Source organism: Xiphias gladius, chromosome 12, assembly GCF_016859285.1.
Source record: "Xiphias gladius isolate SHS-SW01 ecotype Sanya breed wild chromosome 12, ASM1685928v1, whole genome shotgun sequence".
In the NCBI taxonomy this organism is placed as follows: domain Eukaryota; kingdom Metazoa; phylum Chordata; class Actinopteri; order Istiophoriformes; family Xiphiidae; genus Xiphias; species Xiphias gladius.
This window is the reverse complement of record NC_053411.1, coordinates 5,928,267-5,949,431: the sequence shown is the minus strand read 5'-3', so window position 1 is coordinate 5,949,431 and position 21,165 is coordinate 5,928,267. Positions and strand designations below refer to the sequence as shown.

Below are 21,165 nucleotides of genomic sequence, written 5' to 3'. Positions count from 1 at the left end.
CAGATAATAATGAAAACTCAACCATAAAATAATGAACATCCATGTATAATAATAAATACTATACCATAGTATGCAAGTGTTTCCTGTACCTCCAGATAAATCCACTGACGCTGCACAGTGAGGATCATCTCAATGACTTCCAGCACCTGGGAGAGCCGGCGTTCCCAGCGGTCCACCTCCTGCTCAAAGGCTTTGACAAACCGAGAAGCCTTCATTGTGGACAGGATAACCTGGTTGTCCTCCAAGGCCTGGAAAACCTCCTCTGTGCCCCTGTGAGAGACAGGTTCGGAGAAATAAAAATAACAGCGAATGACTGCTTATAATGGATTCCAACGGTGACACATTTTCACACCCGAAAAAGTCAGGGAAGTATACAGTTGTCTCTTTATTAGGTTAACCTGTATAGTTTAGTGTAATCTGGTGGCAGTTTTTGAAGCTGCAGTAATTCTTATAGTTTTCAACTGCATAATTTTGAGAGGTGTCCATAATAGTCACTCCCCCTTGTGAAAATCATTTGGTAAATCCCATTTGCAAATTTAAAGGAAGCATCTGTTGATACGCACAATCAATATTTGATTTTACATGTTAAAGTCAAGTAATGAGTCAAAGGCAAAGGCAAAGTTGCATCAATGATTTGAGCTTGTGATATCCTTCCATTGCAAAACGAAAATTGCTTTTCCGTCTTCCAACTGAAAATATTGAAGGTGGACAAAATGCTAATAATCAACTTTTATCTATTTCCTCGGGTTTTGTTGAAAAGTTGGCAGGCGTCCTGAGACATTAGTGTTGGAGGCATTTCATTGCATGTGGCCTGCTCTGTATTAGCCATAAACAGAGTAGGTCCACTTCATAGAAAAAATCTGGTGTGCTTGTTCACAAATGGAGTACTTTCTGATTAAATTTCTCATTTGGCCTCATACATATATGCCAGCAGTCATTTTCCGTATATTTTGTTTACTGACATTTCTATTTATTGTTTAGCTCTTTTTCATCATTGGTTAAATTCTTAAAAGAATGCATTTATACATGTTTCATATTCTGTACCTTTCACACATCCTTACTTTCCTCTACTCTCTACTTAATTACAATCTCACTGTGTCTCTCTGCCTTCCTGCCTCTCTCCATTATGTTTACTGTGGCCCAGTGGCTGACTATATGCTTGCCCCCTCTACCCAATCAGTGGCAATGACTTGCACTTCTAATTAAACTGGGCCTGAGGTCTGTCTCTATTCATTTTTATATGCAGCAGATGGCCCTGGCATTCTTGCTTTCATCAGTCAGGCTTTCACCAACTTAGCTCAGTTCTGCTCACTCATCGCTGATGACAAACAGACACGCTCACTCCCTATTTCTGACTTCTCCAACAAGACTGGTGACATACAGATCATTCTGACATCATACACAGTATGCTTTTTAATGTAAAACCATGCTGCAGAGGCATTACAGTCACCTATGTACAAACACAGTTAGCTTGTGACATCACTGGATGGCAGTATTGAGCTGTACTGAGCTATGGGATCTAGCGATGCAGGTAAATAAGACGTAATGAAGATACAAATCTATGACTGGAAGTTGGAGAGAGTTTGATCCTGGATTAGAGTTATAACTTCTTCAACCTTCCACCCAACCCTGCCCTCAAGGCTCATTTTCTCACCTCAGCTGGTAGTGGCCTTCATCTTTGTAAGGCGCAATGTCCAAGAATGTTTCCTCCCATGTCTTGGTGATGCTCTCCAATCCCTTAAATATAAAAAACAAAGAGTAAAGTTAATAGACAGAACACCCCACCGAGAGGTAGCAAAATGAAGGGGCAACATTTCTATTCTTTTCCTTTACCACAAGCTTAATGATACATTTTCAGGACAAGATGCTCAATGACAGGAAACCACAAATCTTAGCTTTGAGTTCTACTGTCTACTGGCAATACTATAAACACCATTCAGCCACAACATTAAAAGTGGTAACTGGTTTGTAAAGTTGTGGCTGTTCGATGTATACTGTATGTATGTATGACGTTAATCATTTTTCTCAGATAGCTAATCTCATATAAATCCCATCACATGACTGCATCTTTCAGGCTCTCCTTCCTTCATGCATTCCATGTTTCTAATTGCACAATTACCTGCTGTGTTAGTAAATCTGCTGCTAATCACACACAGATTGCGAGTGCAAATATAATGAAAGGCACAGCAAAAATATGCCCTGTGATTCCTTGTGCTTAAATATGGCCATAAGACCTCTTGAGTGTTGAGGTGTTTGGTAAGGAACTGGAGAGGGATTAGAGACTGTACAGACATTGACACAGGCTGAGAGGCAGACAAGGCTGCTCCATGAGCTAGCGGAGCTGCCCAAGAATGGCAGGGATAAAAGCAGGGTTGAACGAGCTAGTTACAGCTACACTTCCTACTTTGCTTACCTATTTCCTGAGTGAGATCCTGGTTAGAAATGAATGGTAGGAGAAGCTACAAAAATACCCACTAAGCATAAGTTTAGACTAGAAGAAGAGACTAGACCTGTTCTATGGAGAGTTCCTTGCTGGCAGCTCCAGTGATCTCACAGATCTTTTCAGCGTACTTGTCAAGGCCCAGAGATATGATCTTCTCCAGGGTGAATTCAGCACTGGTTTGGTCAAAAGAGCACTGCAGCTCTTCACAGATCTGCTTCCAGTGCCTGAAAGAAAATTGTCATTGAAACTTTTGTTAGTCTCAGTCTTTCACCTTCAAGGTGACTATTACCGAGTCAATTTATGTCAAATTTATTGATATAGACCAAAACCAAAGGGCTTCAAAGGGCTGTACTATTTATACAACATACAACACTCTCTATCTTTAGACCATTAGTCGTTGGCAAACAGAGGTGATATCACATTAAAAAACACATGCATACTACATGCTAATACACAGTACTCCAACATTTAGAGTCTGGCAATATTGTATATACTGTATAGTGCTGTATAAAGTAAAACTTCCATATTACAACTGTAAGTTTTTAACTACATTCTCAACTACATAAAGGACTGAAGGACACAAATGCTTCTCTTAATGACCATGGCAGTGTGGCAACAGTGGTGTATAAAAGTGAATGTCTAATGTGTGCTTATCCTGCCTAAAACAGTATACAAAACTAGGACGTGTGTGCTTACAAATGAATAGAAAGCTATCTGGGCATGACAGATGTAACACTGCTCTGAGCTCACTACAGGAGAATCATTAACACATTGACTTACATAACTGACAGCTGGCACTGAGGGGAAAAGGATGTAGGGTGAAACAGAGAGGGAGGCGACAACGGAATCTGTGCCAGCTAACACTTCCTGGATGTACTTCTCCATTTTAATCACAGAAACAGTGTTCTCATTTGCGACCATAGAAACCTAGCTATACTGGATATTAACCATGAAAAAGTACACCCTTTCTATTCTTTGCCATATTTCTCGACATATTCAATTTTCATTAACTTCACCAACTACCATAACAACCAGCGTGCTGAGCACAGGATGTGTTTTGCTTCTTTCTTTTTGTTTTCTCTTGGATATTTTATGGTGCAGCATCAGACTGAATTCTGTGCTTATTCATATTTATGACCCAAGCAAAGTGAGCAAAGGAGGCCTTTTCAGAAAGTTACATAAGTAATGATAAAACCCATTAATGTCACCCACTCATCTTTGCTTGTCTTTGGCTTCTTCCCAAATCAAGATGTGCTTGGCACAGTCAAATGCATTTTGGTGGTGCAATTTGACAAAATGCACAGGACAAGGCGAGATGGGATGCTAGTTCTGAAAAAGAGGTTTGTCTTTACAGTCAGTGCATATGTTTCAAATGTGGTACCAGTATCTCAGAGTGAGAACAGAGTACAGCCAATGGATAGTCCTCTGGGAATTGAGCTAAAGACAATGATGAAGGACTGTGAGGAAAACCTTGGACAGAAGTCACCAGAACAATCCTAAGGAGGAGCAGTCTGGACTAAACACTATAATATGCTTATTCTGTGGGAACATGCTTAATGACCATCCTTTTAGTCAAAGTTGTAAAACACCCCCCTGTACAACAAACTAAGCATGGAGATCACACATCCCATCTGGTATCAGTTTTCTAGATAAGAACTTTAAAGCATTAACCCCTGTTTAACTATTTGACTGGAATTTTTTGTTAATTTTCCTGCCATGTCTTGAACAGCGTAACTATTGTGAGACAATCGTTTGGAGATGGCTGAACAGACAGGTGTTGTCTGAAGAGTAAATAGATACTTCAGATTCATTCAGTACCTATCTCTCATGGCTGGGTTCCTCATGTCAGCAATGAGAGGGATGATCCGCTTGAACTGGTCAATCTTGTTCTTAGAGAAATCTACTATGTCCCACTCCTTATCCTGCAATCAGACAAAGAAAATGTCCCCACTACTGAGTAAAGTTATTACGAGAGCGGCCAGTGGTCCATTCTTTGATATTAGCACCAGGTTTTGTGCATCCTGAGGGAAAGCCATACATTTAGCTGTTACTGTATAATACATTTAAGTTTTTGGGTCTGAAGCTAAAAATACAGTCCCCTTAGAGGCTGCTGACTTTGTATCCATTATACACACAAAAAGTCATTCTGTGTTCTTCCTCCAGAGACCATTACCAAAATACAGTTTCTATATCATACAGTACTGATTAAATGTACAGTTTTGGCATTTTTATACAATTGTTTGTATCAAACAAAACCTAAGCTGACACAGGTAATATATTACAGCTAAACTGTGACTGTCACCCTGTAGCAGGAAGCCATACTGACTGTGGCAGAACTGACCTTTAGTTCTCTCTTGAGTTTGTGGAGTCTTTTGAACATATCCTGTGCTGTGCTCTCCATGTTCTCCGTCCGTAGCGTAGAAAACTGACCAACCTTCCAGATGTTCCAATTGGCATTCCATTCCTCTGCTATCTCCCAGACCTGCTGCAGGTGGTCTATGTCCTGTACAACATACAGACACAAGCAAACACGTGTCTTTCAATCACGAAATGCTTATAGCATTACCGTTACAAGGCTAGCAACAAAAACTGTTCCTTTAAAATCCTTTGCAACATCTTTGATTTCTACTATATAGTATATAATATTTGTAAAAGTGTGCGAAAAATACTTAAAAACTGCTTGTTTCATTCACACATCCTGAGCCTGTCATCAAAATGACAAGTCACAGTAACTTCTGTATTGACAGCTCATTATGTAGTAGTCTGTTTAATCTTATAGCAAGAAAACGGTATGTTAGGACTATGAGCCTAGTGCTGTGTCAGACCTTCTCCAGCGTCCGGATGCTTTTGGAGGGGGGCTGTTCTATTTTGAAAAAGCCCAGCCCATGAAGGATGGCAGTCTCTTCCTGTTTTAGAGCCTCCAGTTGGCTGCGATGCTCTGCTATTTGCTTTAAGGCCAAATCAGTGCTCAGTGCACTGTCAAATGGACCTGGATATGGACAAAAATGTAGGGAGATACACAAACATGAAAAAAAATATAAACAGTCACATTCATATGTCCACACAGAAAACCAAAAAAAAAAAAAAAGGGCAGACATATTATACAATGCCTACTGCATCTTAGTGGTCAGCAAAAATAGACACAGATTTGCATATATTGTGAAATCATCATAACATGACCATCCAAAACCGTGGATGGCAAACTGACAGCTCTGTCATATAAACAGTAAAAAGAAAATACTAAACAAATATAAAACAGAGGTAATATTTGCCAATACACTCAGGTTAGTGTATGTAATGTTGTTAAGGAAACTAAAGATTTTTGTTATACCATGTCTACCAGTTTAATATCTGTTGTGTAATATCTCTGGTTATATTAGGCAATTGTGAGAAAAGTTGCTAGACTGCTTTATGGTCATTTTTAAATATACGGGATGAAAGATTTTTGCAGTCATGTAACCAAGTATCTTTGTTTGTCAGATTTTTAATTCACTGTATTTAGCAAATTCAAAGAAGAATTCCCATCGTGTTTTTTATGTTTACACCATTACTATAGATTGAATTTTCAATAAATGTCACAATATACATTAAATTGCTATTTTTGTGTAAAATTACATAGTGTATAACGTGATAGAAGGTTTAATCCTTATCAGCAAGCCTTATAACACACTAACAAGAGAGTGCAAGCAAAGGAAAGAGGGAAGCAAAGATGGTAGTACTCAAAAACAGAAGGGAAAAGATGGGAGCCAAATTGAGTTGGAAAGGCAGAGGAGGCAGAGAGAAGTCAAGGATGCTGATGGGGCAGGAAATCAGTCATGATGTGTCTTTCAGTCAGGGATATCACTTTTGCTGTGGAAATGAGCAGCCGTGTAGTCAGAAATCATCAGGGGCAGGAACAGATTAGTTACAAGCTATTGGTTCTAAAGAGGTTTTTTACAGATCAGTAAGGGCTCAGTAGGGACACACGGAAACAGAGCAAAAGTAAAGTGCACACACCATGCTGATGAAACAGTTGGTGATACTGTATATGAGCATGTGCAAGAGAGAATAAGCGAGAGAGTGAGTAACCTGTGCTGTTGCACTCCTGCAGAGTGGTCTGGATCTTCTTCTTGAACTCCTCAGAGGAGAGGATGATGCTGTTCTTAAATTTCTCCTGGTGCTTCTGCAGCATGATGTCACTGTCAATCAATACCTGCTGGAACCACACCCACTCCCCATTCAGCACCTCACGCATATCCTGCACCTGTGGGTAAACCAAGTGGCATAATGATGAGAAATAATGTTTTTCTTAGTGCTTGTTCATGTATAGACCAGTATTAGTCATTACCACCAGAGACATGAGAGTTTTGAGGATGTCTGTATTCTGCTGAAATCCTAAAAGTGTGCAAAAATCCCACAGATTTCATTATCATACTGCAGAGAGAGTAAACAGTCAACGAGTTGGACTTGATTAGATGAGATGCATTAATGCGTATAAACCTTTGCTACTATGCCCTGTCTAAATCAAGTGAGCAAATTAAGAATTTCTCTGCACAATTATTGTAACCAGTAGCACAAAATATGACAGGTATTTTACTTACTACTTCATAAATAAATTACACAAGCAATAGTAAGCACCTTCTTCCTCTAACTGAATGTTTGGGAGATAAAACTTGATTTATTACAGGGGTACAAACACAATAGTAAAGTCACATTATTTACTGTTTATACACAAACACAAATACATAGTCACAGCATTTATGTATGTACAGTCCTGTATCATGTTCAGTGTATGTATGTATATATTTGTTTATTAATGAGTGAGGTACTTACAGCCTGTTCCACTGGGACCTCATATTTGTCCAAGATAGCAAACTGTTCATGGATTAGAGGAATCTGAGCTTCTGTCTTGGCCAAATCCCCCTGGAGAGTCTCCAAGAGCTTAAAGCTCTCACCAAGCTCAGTCGGTGTCTGGGGAGGTTGTCTCAGCCTAAACACACAGATACAAATAAACACAGCAAAGACTCACACCACCTTTACCACCATACATATCTAAAATGTTTACATGATCAAAAGCTTTTCCCTTTCCTTTTTCCCATCTCTTCTTCCCTCCATCTTCATATTTCTCTAAATGACAGAATAGATCAGGATAGGTAACATCAATAATTTGTTTTTCATCTGGATTCACCTTGTTAGTCTATTTCATGAAAAGACCAGATGGTCCAACTATTGTGTACACTCTGTGTAGAGACAGTGTGTTTGAAACATGTCCTCAACAGCAAATGGTGGTATGGTGGTATGGGCTTTGGACAGACAAGCATTGACAATCATGTGGTAATTCATGGTCAAGATGTGGGCTGGTTAGCCCAATGTTTTGTAACTGACGTCTTTTTCCTCACTTTTTCCTCCAAACTGTTTTTTGTCCTTCTTTTACAAAAAATTATTTACTAAATAAAGTGGGTTTATGCAACAAATGCTTCCTGTCGACTGTACCCAAAACAACATACTGTAGACAGTTCATCAAGTCACACCCATTCTTCTCACTCTATATAAAATCAGACAGCTGGCATAAACTGCTGGACACAAAATATCTGAGACGAAGACATTACAAGACAGTAACAGAACAGACAAGATATAATTAAAGAATCAAGTAAGTTTCCTTATCATTCTTTAAAATAAAGTGCTTTCAGGGTGCCCCCATAGCTTAAGACCATGAACTGCAATGTTAAACACTGGCCAGGGACCTCTGTTAGATTTCTCTCTTCCTGTCGTCTCTGCTGTCAGGAGTAAACAAAATAAAGTCCTTTCACTTGACTACCCACCTGTTGGCATTGGCTTGCAGGGAGGCATGAAGTTCTTTCAGGCGGGTGCTTGCCATGTGGCTGAGCAGTTGAGTTAACTTAGTTTGCCACTCACTGCAGTGCTGCACCAAGGAGGACTTAAGTGGTGAACAGTCCAGCATGACAAACCGGATGTTCACTACTGTCTCTTCCTGTTGGACACTGTTGGCCTTTTCTGTGTACCTGAGGGTGAACCAGAGAATGCACATGACATGAGATTAATGCATCTGCATGCTTCATTATGGTAAACAACAACTTTTAAATTATGTCTTATGACAAAATGAATCACAAGTTCACTTGGGGAATGGAAATTAATAAAAACAACTATAGGTCTGTGTGAATGGGCATTTTGAATAGAATCAGCCACCAAGACCTAAGGTTGTCACAAAGGGACAATTTGCTTAAAAGGGGAAAAAATGAAAGTTGGTAGTTTCGCCCTTCATAGTGAATAGCGACTGTAATCAGCTTTAATTCATGCCACTTAAATGTACTCCAATGGTTTTTCAGCAAAGAAAACGTATCAATATGTTCATAGTAACTTCTTAAACAGGTCAACTAAAGAATCATGTTCAGATATTATATATTTTTTATTGCACAGTACCTGTGTATATCTGCATCAAAAGAAGTGACTGGTGGGTTTAGTCTCTGATATCGTTGTATAAAGGAGTCCTTGTTGATCTCCCAGATGTCCCTGTATTTGTCCCAGGTCTTCAGATAGGCCTGCAGGTGGCTGGAATTGGCGGTCATCCCTGTGGCAACTGCAGCCTGAATCTTCCTTATCTCCTCATCTTGCTCTGAAGGATCCCAGAGGACCACAGTGGCAGTGGGGACAAGAGTAGAAGCACAGACAGATAGACTTAGACATGGTTACATATACATAAATATACAGATGCTAAATAATCACTGTCAGTAAACCCATAATTTACAAGGATTTTAAATATACATCACGTCTACATTTGCTCAGCACCCCATAAAAATAGGTTGGATGTACACACTGGTATTTGATCTTGGAAAATGTAGATTTCCTGAGGAAGACCTGCTAAATAAATGAATGAATACGTTTTAAAAAATAGTTCTAACCTATGTTGGTGTGTATGGGATTCCCCTGTGACTGTTTGCAGGTGAGAAGTTCGGGCAATCGTTTAAATTTTGTGATGGTGTTGATGAGCTGAGGCATAACGTTCACTATCTGAGCAAGCTTTCCGAGCGTCGGGGAGAACTCGACCTGTCAAAAAAGACAGACAGACAGACAGACAGACACACACACACACACACACACACACACACACACACACACACACACACACAGAGAGCTGTCAAGACAATTTACATACCTGTGTGTGCATCAAAATAAGCAAGTGTGCAATAAAAAAAAAAAGATAGCATAACCATGCAGCATCTCTACTGTATTAAACACATAAAATGCCTTTGATCATAGGTTGTAATATGTCTTATTCATTGGCTGCTGAAAGTTAAGACAGCCAGTCTTATCTAATATAAGCCTGTCAGAAGACAGATACCAGGGGGAAGAAGAGAAAGAGAGAGGAGGTGAAAGTATACACAAATGCAAGAAAGACTGTGTTAAGACCATGATGGATAATAACCCTCATCCCTTTTGGTTTAATTTCTCTCTGTGTTTATATATAAATAAACTGAAACCAACACTGAGATGTGAGCCTTAATTATGTGGCTTGGCAAGAAACCACAGGAGGACAAGGCTGGGCTACCACCACGCTGTTCAAGTGAGTCTACACTATGGAAGATGAGTCGGACTCTGGTATAAGACCTCCATCCTTTCTCTGGTGTCTGCAACCTAAGCCACTCATTGCATCTTGTGGTCTGTTAGTAATCCATACAACAGTGAGGCTTTGTGTTAATTAATTCCCCTGGACATTATAACAAATAATTTCTCTAGTAATACCTATGCCATTATAGTATGCATGTGACAGAGAAAGACAGCATGAGAGAGAGGACCAAACATTTATGTTTGTTGCAATCTACTTCATCTTTTGAGTACAGCCCTGCATATGTGCATATGTTTATGTGAGTGTGTGTTTTAGGCTGTTTGATCAGGAAAAATAGCTATTATCCTGTCCTACCATACTGTAAAAATTATGGGTGTTGTCCTGTCTTCATGGGAATCTCTGTTTGACTTAGAAGGGGGAGCAGCACTTACAGTAGCAGCACAATAACAAGATGGATGTCGGTGTGTTTGTGTCGGAGTAAGAATTAGACTAGTACAGTTTCCTACATCAGTGAACATACATTTATCCAGACATAGTGTAAACAAGTCATTACAGCATGACCTAATTGGATTATGAGTGGTTGCTGGTACCTTTGGTGTGGTTTGGGGAGTTGCCTGGCGTAGTGTTACCATGACTTTGAACAAGGGATTGGGCGATGTCTTGCTGTCTCCGTTGATGGCCCTGGATAGCTTCTTCATGGAGCGTTTGATGTTCCTTCTCAGAGCTTCCTCTACCATGTCGTCCACCTTCCCTGTGTAGGTCGCCCAGTGCTCCTGAACCTTAAACACCATGGTAAAATTGTACACATTGTGACATGGCTGTGCAAATTTGGTCTGTACCTGTCATGAAATCAAAAATGCAAAAGGCTTAGTAAATCTGGCTCTCAATAAGAAAAGAAAGAGATGCTCGCTAATGGATACAGCTGCCGATTACAATGTTTGCTGTCATGTTTTTAAAAGCAGACAGTCCATGATTCAGTTTTATTCCAGAAATGCCATTTAATTTATTTGAACATTGTTTTTTTTACTAGTTTAATCAATAGATAAAAAAGTTACTGTATGTGCATCAATACTACAGCAGTTGCAAGTGACGAATCTTGCCCTCTATCTTCTAACATTCTGAAAGTAAGTCTAAAATAATGACCTTATAAATGCAACAGATTACAATTTTCTAAAAGTGTAGGAACATTTCTGATGGAATGCCATCAGTTTTGAATGAATAACAGAAAAACACAGCACAGACCTCAGGTCCATCATTAGAGAAGGTGTTGTAGATGCGGGTCATGATATCAACAATATCCTGGTGCGCTGACTGCAGTATTTGGAGATGGCTCTGCTGGTGAGTCTTCTGGTCATCCTCAAAGTCCAGGTTTCTAAGAATAAGAAGAGGATGATGAAACCCATTCCCATCGCTTCAGACAATGTCAAGAAGCGGAGATTCTTGCTGTTGACTTTCTCAATAAACTGTTAGCAATTTTCTATCTGGCCTGTTAAAATATCCGTTGGTTTTCTGGTCAATCACCTCTACATGTGAAGTGAGGGAAGGGAAATTCCAAAGAATTAGCATAGAGGAAAACCACGTCTCCACTGAGTACAAGAATAAATTAATAATGAGAAGTTGTGTACTGTTTAAAATTGAAGGAAAAAATTCTTTACCTACTGTTTAATGTGCTTAATGAATATGTACAAAATATGTCGTAAGAAATGGCTTAAAATATACTAACTAATATGTGCAGACTTTCTTTCATTCAGTTTGTGTATTTACTGCATTAGGCAAACCACGCCGTGATGAAAAAATCACCTGACTGTTTTTACCTGTACACAGTCTTTCCATCCAGTTTAACCATCAATGTTTCACTGATCTGGCGACAGAGGTTGGAGATGGATAGATTGGATACTTTGTAACCATCAACTATCAGCTGTACCTGGAGTGTAATGAAGAGGAGAGGAGAGGAGAGGAGCTGCTCAGTGACTACAGTCCAATGTAGTTTTCTTACTGGTTCCAAATTAGGTAAGGGTGCTTTTAGTCCTGTTTGGTCCTGTTCTCTGGAACATACTGCCTAAACTAAGATCTGTCAAAACTGTGTCCATTTTCTAGAGTAAACTGAAAATGACTTTTGCCAAACACATTTTTCCAGCCAGTCAGGGGATCTGAGCCACAAAACTCTCCATTCAACCACTTATCTAACCTATAGGCCACCAATGCTGCCAGTCTGAATCTGCAAAGACAGACAATAACAATAAAATCGTACCAATACCTATATCAGTAAGTGGTGAACTGTGTGTTACAACCTTGTCAACATGCAGGAGACAGTCATGGATGAAGACGTTCGAAGCTCCCTTAGACAACCACAGGAGCTTGGTCAGCCCTGGCTGAATCTTCTTATCCATGAAATGAATTCGCTCCCGAAACAGACCCAACTCATCAGAAGACAGCATTCCACTAATCCTGATACAGACACATCCAAACACACACAGGTCAGAAGGGCATTAAATAAATATTACTGTGTTTCGTTTACTTACAGTGTACTACTGGAACAGACAAGATTATGCAAAAGCTAGAGCCCTGTTTAGAGTGTGTGTGAGTATGTCAGTGTGTATGTAGATGTGTGTTTTTATTTTGAATCCTCTGTCAAGTCTTATATTGATCACAAATAAAATGTTGGACAGACCTGGCATCATGATGAATCGCACATCAATATTTGTAGGAGGCTTTTCATTTGCTTACAATGCTTTTTATCTGTGTTATTCATTGCAGTCAAAAAAGATTATGTTTGGATATGCTCAATGTGCAGCACAAAGAACACAATGACCAAATGAAAATATTAGTTGGTGGAAAGTAAGGACTCCCTACTCACACTCTACCACAAAATGACATCAGGAAAGTGTGCACGTGATATTAATTATCCACCATCACTAAAACAAAAAATCCACACAAACAACCAAACACAGAGTCACTGTGACTGTTGCCTAGCTCCTACAATCATAATGTCATTCTCGTTTGATTGGAAAAGTATCAGAAGGAAGTTAAAGGCACGGTATCTTCCCAAAAATAAATTCTGATGATTACAATATAATAATACGTCAGGTTACTGATATTAGAAATCATTGTTCAGTATTGCATGCATGTTTGTTCTCTTCTTCTGTTTGTGTGTGTCAGACCTGTTATAGTTCCTGACCAGCAGCAGTGCTTTTTCCCGCAGGCTCCTGAGGTCCTCCCTGTCCTGGTAAATGCCAGACACACTCTGGGGGATCTCAAACTTTAATCGATCCCAGTAGTGGATCTCAGAGAACAGGTTCAACAGGTTGCTGGGCAAGAAAACACATAAAAAACACAAAAATAAATAATGAGCACATGTACAGTATGTGTCATGTATACATTTTTTTTTACATTTTTTTCATCTTTGTGTCAGACTATATATTGTTTAATAGGCATATAAGCATATCTCTGTATGTAATTCATGGTAATAGTACATTTACCCTCCTGTGTGTCCATGGATGCAGTTAACAAATAGAGGTATGGGTGTAGGTTTGTGTATGTCACAAGTATACAGATGACAGTATACAGTGTAGGACACCATGTTAATGAATACTTTAATGAGAATGCTTTGTGTCTCTTCTGTGTAAGTTGAGTTTTTGTAACCCACTTGTCAAAGTTGATATCCAGCTTGGCGGAATTGTCCTTGCAGCGCACCAGAAGTGGCTGCCCCAGTCTCTTGAGGTACTGTCCATCCAGGTTCTGGTTCCACTCACTGAAGTACTTCCTCACCATCTCATCCAAAACCTGGACCATTTGGCCATAGGTGGAAATTGCCTGCTTGCAGCTGTATGACTCAGGGATGAGGTGTGCCTTCTGAAGCACCTGGAGGGGAACGAAGAGAACAAAGGGGGAAGAAGTCAAGGAAGGAAATTGTGAAGGGGGTTCTTTATTTTGCACACTAGTGGTAGTAACTGGTGTGTGCCAAGACTAAAAGAAAGAGATTACTGTGTTATCTGATGGATTCACCTCCATGGGTCTGTCTAAGCGATGTCTGAGGGCCCTCAACCAGTGGGCCTGGCCTGCTATCCGGGGCATATGGTCAGGAGAAGACCTTTTCCTCTGGTTCAGCTCCTTGTTGACCATTTTGAGCTCCCTGTTAAAGATGCTGTACACCTCCTCCACCTTCTCATCTGTGGTGCTCTTAATGGCCTGGGATGGAGAAGGTGAGAGGATGTGATAATTGAGTAATGCGTGTTTAGTAAGTGGTCTAAAAGTTAATGGAGGACTCTAGTGTGTGTGTGTGTGTGTGTGTGTGTGTGTGTGTGTGTGTGTGTGTGTGTGTGTGTTTGTCTGTTTCTGAGAGGATACCTCTCGAGTAGACATAGGCTTAAAAACATCCAGAAGCCGAACTCCTTCCTCCACCGTGTTCACCGTCTTAAACATTGAACTGATGAGGTTCTGCATCATCATTTCTAGATCCTTTACCAATGCACGAAACCTGTGTATGCACACAATTACATATCCACACATGAAAACAGATGTGCATGATGATCAGCTGATACACACACCAAAAACACGCTAAAACAGGAAAGCAAACACACTTACACAAACTAATATCCAGAGAAGCAGAGAGAGATCAGCTCTCTGCTGATCCAAAGAGTAAGTAAAAATAATATCTTAACAGCTAATACATTTTCAAGTATTGGTGGATGCTTTCATTAGGACATTATGTTTTCGTTTGTATTTGCTTAACATTGTGTAGTAAAAAAGAAACTATAGGACAACTTGGAATGCAGCTGCATCATGATAATTCAATTCAACATGTCATTGCTTTACACCAAAAAACAAATCCTTGGCTTTTTAAACCATGTTTAATACTTTCATGCTATTTTATACAGCCTTATTTTGAATGTGTGAAAGAAAAGTACACCTACTTGTTGAATTCATTGCACCATTTGGTGTCCTTGACATCAAGGATGCCCTTGCCAACAGAGCGTAGGTTCTGTAGGCCACGGTGGAAGTTGCCCTCTATCTCTAGGAGGGACCGGGTGAACTCTGGTCCCTGGCAACCACTGAAGCATGGTAGGGCCCTCTGCTGACCATCCTCCCAGCGGGCAAACTGATGCTGGCAGTCACATACCTGAGAAAAGGAAAGAGAAAATAATATATCCCAATTAGCAAACAATACACAATGTATCAATGTATAAAAAAAAAAAAAATGAAATTACTGTAGAAGACTGTTGAAGACTAAATATATTGGAGGTCATATCCCACTGATTTATACTGGATGATATGGACAGAGAGGCTTGGTCAACAGTAGCCGGGATGGAGGGTAGACGTTAAACATATGAAGACAAAGTGGAAACAAAATGAGAAAAGAAAGCCAACAAAAGCTAACCCTTAGACTGTACTTGACACAGATTTGTTTCAATCTCGAAGAGAACAACATGCATCACGTTCAATATGACATTTCCTGTTGTGGTCCCGTCTTGCTCCAATCATTCTTATTAGAAGTGATAACACTCTTGTAAATCCAATACAACATTTGTCATGACACAACACTGGTGGAAAGATATTGTGATGGCGGTGTTCAGTGAAGAAACAGTGACTGTATATTGCATCATTGCTCTGAATGTTGAGTCAATGAACGTGAAAGTGTCATAACCAGTGAGTGAAACACTGACACAAAGTAAACAGCTTTAATAATTTCAAAGAAGCTGAAGACTCAGATAATAGAGGCAGCTGTGACTTGTTAATGTCCATTTTACAGTGACCTAACCTGATTTTATGGAATAGATCTGGCTATGGAGGAAGCGCAGGAGAGTACCGTGTGGCCTCGATTCCATTTGTAAACCTCTGCCTCAGAATCCTGTGATGTAATATCTTAAGTATTGTTCTTTTGCATAGTAGGGTTGACATAATAGTGATATCATTCATTGGCAACAATAAAAAACATTATTTACAGGCAGCATCTAATGGTGCTTCATCATAAGAAACTTCTGACATGAATTTCAACAGCACAAATTCACAGAGTTGTAGTGTGCACGTGTTAATTTCTGTGAATGTGTGAGTGAGGGAAAAATTCACCTCAAGCAGCTCTCTGAACCTCTGAATGAAAACATCAACCATCACAAAAAACCTGGTTTGGTCCAGGATACAGTCTTTTGAAGAATACCTGAAAACAGAAGGGGAATAGTAGAGAGAAAGGGGAAACGGGGTAGAGAGTCAGAAACAAAAGTGGAGAGACTGTTAGACTGAAAGCAAACTAATCACACAGGACGTCTCTGATCTGCTTCTGAGCTCAAAACCCTCCACATCTCGCAGGTTGTTTGGGATTGGCTAGCCTACTGTTCCAAGGTTGAAGCATGGTGAAACACCCTTTAGTTATACACTACATATCTGAAACAAGCTTCCAGAAGATCTGAGGTCATATCCAACCAATAATCTTTCAAATCAAGGCTATTCCGTTTATCATTGCTCTTTATAGGTCTATTTATTTCTGCATTGACCACTATAACCCCAATGTAATTTTGTTCAATTTAACAACTTTGCCACAACTAAATATCGTGTCAATTTTACTCAAAACCTATATAAAGCAGTGGGTTATGATATTTGAAATCAACTATGTTTGCTTTTGGTAATTTAAGATTTAAGACTTTTAAAGTCCCTTGCTACCCAGATGAAAGTGCGCTGAGACCCTAGACAGATGAAATTTCTCCTACTTGTGGTGAATTTGTGAGGTGTGCAGGTATATTTCCTTCCAGGACAGGCAGCACTGGATGCAGTCGTTGAGGTTTTGCTTGCTGGATAACACAAAGCCCTCAAAGATCCTGTCTAGAGAAATGCTTTGGAGGCACAGGCGGATGATCTCATTAGTCATCTGCAACACAGCAAAAAATTATTAGTAATGGGAGAAAAAGTCACAGACACTAACATTCACATTTATTATATGCTCAAATAACGAGGTGTAACGAGTCACTTTTACACAAAACCCACATAACTACATTGTAAATTTTGGTTTTCGAGAGAGAGAGCAAAGTTTCAGTGATGATGATGCCATATCAGAACGAGACAAAAACCTAACTGGAGAGCTGATCAACCAGTGAAAGAACATTCTGACAGTGAAAGGTTATCTGTTAATGTTGCTCCACAGACTTATCTGTGGAATACATTATTGCTTTTGTAAAGGACCCTGAAGTAGCACATCTATTAATTTTCTGCAAATAGCTACCAGAAATATTAAGGGTGGATTGCAGCATGTGTCTGTGTACGCACAGTGTATTCAAATAGTGTATGTGTGTGAGAGTAATCAGAAAGTAACAGAGAGTGAGAGCAAATCAGGTCAATAAAAGAAACCTGGTGCCAATACACTACTTCCCATCACTGTGATGTTTCAAAATGCAGGTACCTTGCAGAAGAGGCCCATGATCCTCAAACTATTGTTGTAATGTTTGGAGTTGACCCAGATGATGCGAATGAGACTGATGATGTGTCGCAGCTTAGGAGCAACTTGGCCAGGCATCAGCTGGGCAAACTCTTCACATGGCTCCTTCAGTATGGACAGGAAGGACAGGTTTGATTGGGCCTGCAGAGAGCAATCCTGGAGAACACATATACAAAGAAAATATTACTATTATTGATATCATGATTATTATTATTATGTTAACATAAGACTTTATGTAAACATTTTGCAACTTTCTAGCTAGGAAGCTAGTGGGTAGCACACAGTAATGCTGTAATGCTGCAATGAGCAGCAGCATTGAGCAGTACTACATTCCAGTGAGTAAGGAGGAACTGATCAAGACTATTGAGTTAAATGCATATGTTTGGTGGCCTGAATCTACAACATCTTGCAACATTACAACACCACATGTTCTTTAATCTAAAGGGGGACATAATTTGTACAGTATGATACCTTTGTTAAGAGAGGATTTTAGACTTGAGACTTGTAGACTTCATGTACCTGTATTTCCTTGGCCAGATTGTAGAAGCGCTGTACATACAGAGACTTGGAGAGCTGTAGGATGTTCTGGATGTGCCTAACCCCTGGTTTTTGCAGCTGCTGGCTGATGTCCAACAACTTGGCAGAGCGACTCTCCCAGAAGGCTATCTCCTGCAGCGGACCACAATTGTCCCTCATCCTCATTATCTCTTGGGCATTCAGTAGCTCCTTGATCTGATCTGTCCAGTGGATGATGACAACTAAAACAGGAAGAACAAGTGAATAGAAGAAAAGGGAAATTGACGTGGGGAGAAATAGACAGACAGACAGACAGATAGATGTCTAAGGAAATTTTAGAATAAAGGCATGGATTTGAGGAGAAAAAAAGTTGTAGGGAGAACAGAAATTAAAATAAAAAAAATGATCAGTGGAAAAAGAGTAAATACAAAAAACAATGAACAACTTGGAGGATGGTGAGGGGTTATGAGCTCAGTGCCTCATTAAAAAAAAATGTCTAAAGAGTCTTAGACAGAACGCTGATACTGCAGTTTCCATGTTGTTTTACACAAAAAAACTCACAGACCAGAAGTCTGTGACTGAGACATTTTAGACATAGACCCCAAAGAGACAGATGGCAAAGGAACTGCACCCCCAGCCACTCATTCACATTCACACACACACACACACACACACACACACACACACACACACACACACACACACACAGCTCTTCAGGCTTACTCTCCATTCTCTGTACCAGCTTCTTGTCCTTGCTGGCCTTTTCAGGGCTGCACTGTAGGCCCTCCATTGGGATGTATAGGACTGTGTTACCCATCTTCTTATACACATCGTCTGTTCAAATATAAAATTACATAAATTATTACACTGAAGCACATTTGCATGTGGCTCTGTAAATATTTATGATGGCCAGTTCTACACAAACTGCACCAACTGGAGCCAGATGTGACATATCTTGCACTTTTCACGAGTTCTACCTCATCATCCTGGCATTGAGTGTGACCTGTATACCAGGGCCCATTAAAATACCTCTGTCTTACAATTACATACATATGCTGGAAACCCACACTTTGCAGTCATACAGGAGCTTCACTGTAGCTGAATTAAATCTTCTGGCTACACCAGAGAGATGTGGGAGTCTAGGAATCAACAATCTTTAAACCGCTTTTGATTATTGGAGGCCTGACTAATAATTGTGTTGTAAAATGAGAAAAAATAGGATTTCTGTCAGGAATATCTTATCTTTGTCTGATCGTCTGGGAAACACTAAGTTTTCCTTCCGTAGAGGAACAGTGTTTGTTAACTACCTGGAAACATAAAGCAGGAAACCAGGAATCCATCCATTCCACACCAAGGGCAAACATCATGCATTTTTAAAGTCACTTTCCGCAGAACCATCTGTCCTTTCAGCAGCACAGACGGTGGCAAACCACACTTCTGGCTCCAAGCTGACTAAAATCATAAAATACTAAATTTATTGGTCTATTCAATGGACAGAAGTAGTCTAGTTTCAACTAGGCTACATTGAAAGTCACATGTAAAGGAAAAGACTGTAATTGTTTTTATTTATTGATTCATTTATTTCTGTGTTTTAGAACTAGTGTTGTTTAACAGTCAACTCAGTCTCTCTCTTTTCCTCAAAGGTACGCACCTGTGAGGCTAGCAAGGTAGCAGTGCATGTTGTTGGTATAGTTGTCCTTAATGCCCCTCTCTCTGTAACCGCTTAGGGCAACTGGGGGGGCATGCAAACAGGTCATGTCATGAAGCAGTCTCTGGGTGGGGTCGCCCCGCACTGTGCCAAACTGTATGGCTGCATCAAACGTCTCTGCCTCGATTATGGCTCCTGGCATGCGGCTAAAATAGGACAGCTGTTCTACCACCTGTCCCTACAAAAGAAATTTTTAGGCGTGGTGGTGAAGAGAAACAGACAAAGAATACAGAGAGGGAGTTCAATTGAAAAATTAAATATAAAAGAGGAGAGGAGAGCACCCCAGCTTCTTGGACAATGTGGACAAAACTGCTTAAAGACCAAAGGGATTCAAACACCTCTGGTGAGGCACGTTAGCTATAAGATGCCATTGAAAATCGCACAATTTTCCTACATTCTATAGTTTGTGAACTTAATCTATAGAGATAAGTGACTATAATTCACATGCAAGTACCTGAATATTAAACTAACTAATTAAAACTGATAAAGAATTGAAGGTGGAAAGGACAATGTGTTGTACCGGTACGGGCATGGAGTACTCCACCCGCAGTCCAGCAGAGGTGTCCTTGTAGACCACCACCGTTGTGATAGATGTGTCCACAATAAATTGATCCAACGCCCTCTCATTCTCCTTTGTCCACAACTCTTCGGTTACACCAGAAATAGCCACACAACGAATAAACAGCTTCCAGTGGATGGACAGATGAAAAGAAGGGTCCATGAAGAACAGGTGGGAGGAAAAGAGTGAAAGGTGGTTATTTAGTGGGAAAATGTCTGTGGATACCACATGGCAATGAAAGAAAAAGCAAAAATGACAAATTCCAATCAATGACCTAGCTTTACCAGACGAATGGCCTTCAAGTAGTCCTCTTCCATTTCTTTCCAAGCTTCCACCTCAAATATTTTCCTTCTCTTTATGAAGTGCATACACAGACAAACCCACACTGAAATTTAATGACATATTGAGACGCCCATTTATAATTTCAAAATTCTAACGTTAACTAACCCTCAATGTCCTGTTGTAATATACTAAAGTATATTAGTAGCAGAGGAGGTATTTTCAGATTTAGCGCAATACTTAACCTACATCCTTATTTCTTCCCTTTTTTATATTTGTAGCCTGCCAAGCATATATCACCTTAATTGTAAACGATCTATATATTTTTTAATGAATTACAGAACGGATAGTTCCGGTCCTTGAATATGATGCTTGTCCTTGATAAGCCGTTGTAAAAATACTCTATAAACTCAGCAAACTTGATGGGCTAACGTTAGATTACTTAGCCTAGCTATCAGGAAACAAACGCCGCTCTCCTCACGAGCACACAAAAGTTAAAGTATTTATTCTAACTTTTCACGCCTCTGCTACAACAGTTGCGTACGTACAAAATACTTCTTTTTTTTTTGTTTTTTTTTGCGATAGCTACGTTACTTTTCTTTTATGTTTTCCTTTCCTAACGGTATCCCTGTACTCAGACCTGTGCCTGAGTGTGCATGTCTCCATGGAAACG

At 39.8% G+C, this 21,165-nt stretch overlaps 1 protein-coding gene across 1 annotated transcript in view; it reads right to left on the bottom strand.

Annotated features, from left to right (window-relative positions):
* Positions 1–20,608, bottom strand: part of dnah2 (dynein, axonemal, heavy chain 2) — a 68,456-nt gene extending 47,848 nt beyond the window's left edge. Inside the window, exons 1-28 of the mRNA XM_040141392.1 lie at positions 20,498–20,608; positions 20,181–20,339; positions 19,598–19,832; positions 18,670–18,780; positions 17,950–18,188; positions 17,395–17,586; positions 16,709–16,866; positions 16,074–16,161; positions 14,921–15,126; positions 14,355–14,484; positions 14,013–14,195; positions 13,654–13,868; positions 13,169–13,315; positions 12,299–12,455; positions 11,822–11,931; positions 11,250–11,379; positions 10,598–10,786; positions 9,343–9,487; positions 8,864–9,056; positions 8,245–8,445; positions 7,256–7,412; positions 6,512–6,686; positions 5,269–5,432; positions 4,785–4,946; positions 4,262–4,365; positions 2,511–2,667; positions 1,655–1,737; positions 90–270 (exon numbers count right to left, since the gene is read on the bottom strand). Coding sequence (XP_039997326.1) covers positions 90–270; positions 1,655–1,737; positions 2,511–2,667; positions 4,262–4,365; positions 4,785–4,946; positions 5,269–5,432; positions 6,512–6,686; positions 7,256–7,412; positions 8,245–8,445; positions 8,864–9,056; positions 9,343–9,487; positions 10,598–10,786; positions 11,250–11,379; positions 11,822–11,931; positions 12,299–12,455; positions 13,169–13,315; positions 13,654–13,868; positions 14,013–14,195; positions 14,355–14,484; positions 14,921–15,126; positions 16,074–16,161; positions 16,709–16,866; positions 17,395–17,586; positions 17,950–18,188; positions 18,670–18,780; positions 19,598–19,832; positions 20,181–20,339; positions 20,498–20,581 — 4,455 coding nt within the window. The 5' untranslated portion in view covers positions 20,582–20,608. The remainder of the gene's footprint in view (positions 1–89; positions 271–1,654; positions 1,738–2,510; positions 2,668–4,261; positions 4,366–4,784; positions 4,947–5,268; positions 5,433–6,511; positions 6,687–7,255; positions 7,413–8,244; positions 8,446–8,863; positions 9,057–9,342; positions 9,488–10,597; positions 10,787–11,249; positions 11,380–11,821; positions 11,932–12,298; positions 12,456–13,168; positions 13,316–13,653; positions 13,869–14,012; positions 14,196–14,354; positions 14,485–14,920; positions 15,127–16,073; positions 16,162–16,708; positions 16,867–17,394; positions 17,587–17,949; positions 18,189–18,669; positions 18,781–19,597; positions 19,833–20,180; positions 20,340–20,497) is intronic.
* Between the last annotated feature and the right edge of the window lie 557 nt (positions 20,609–21,165).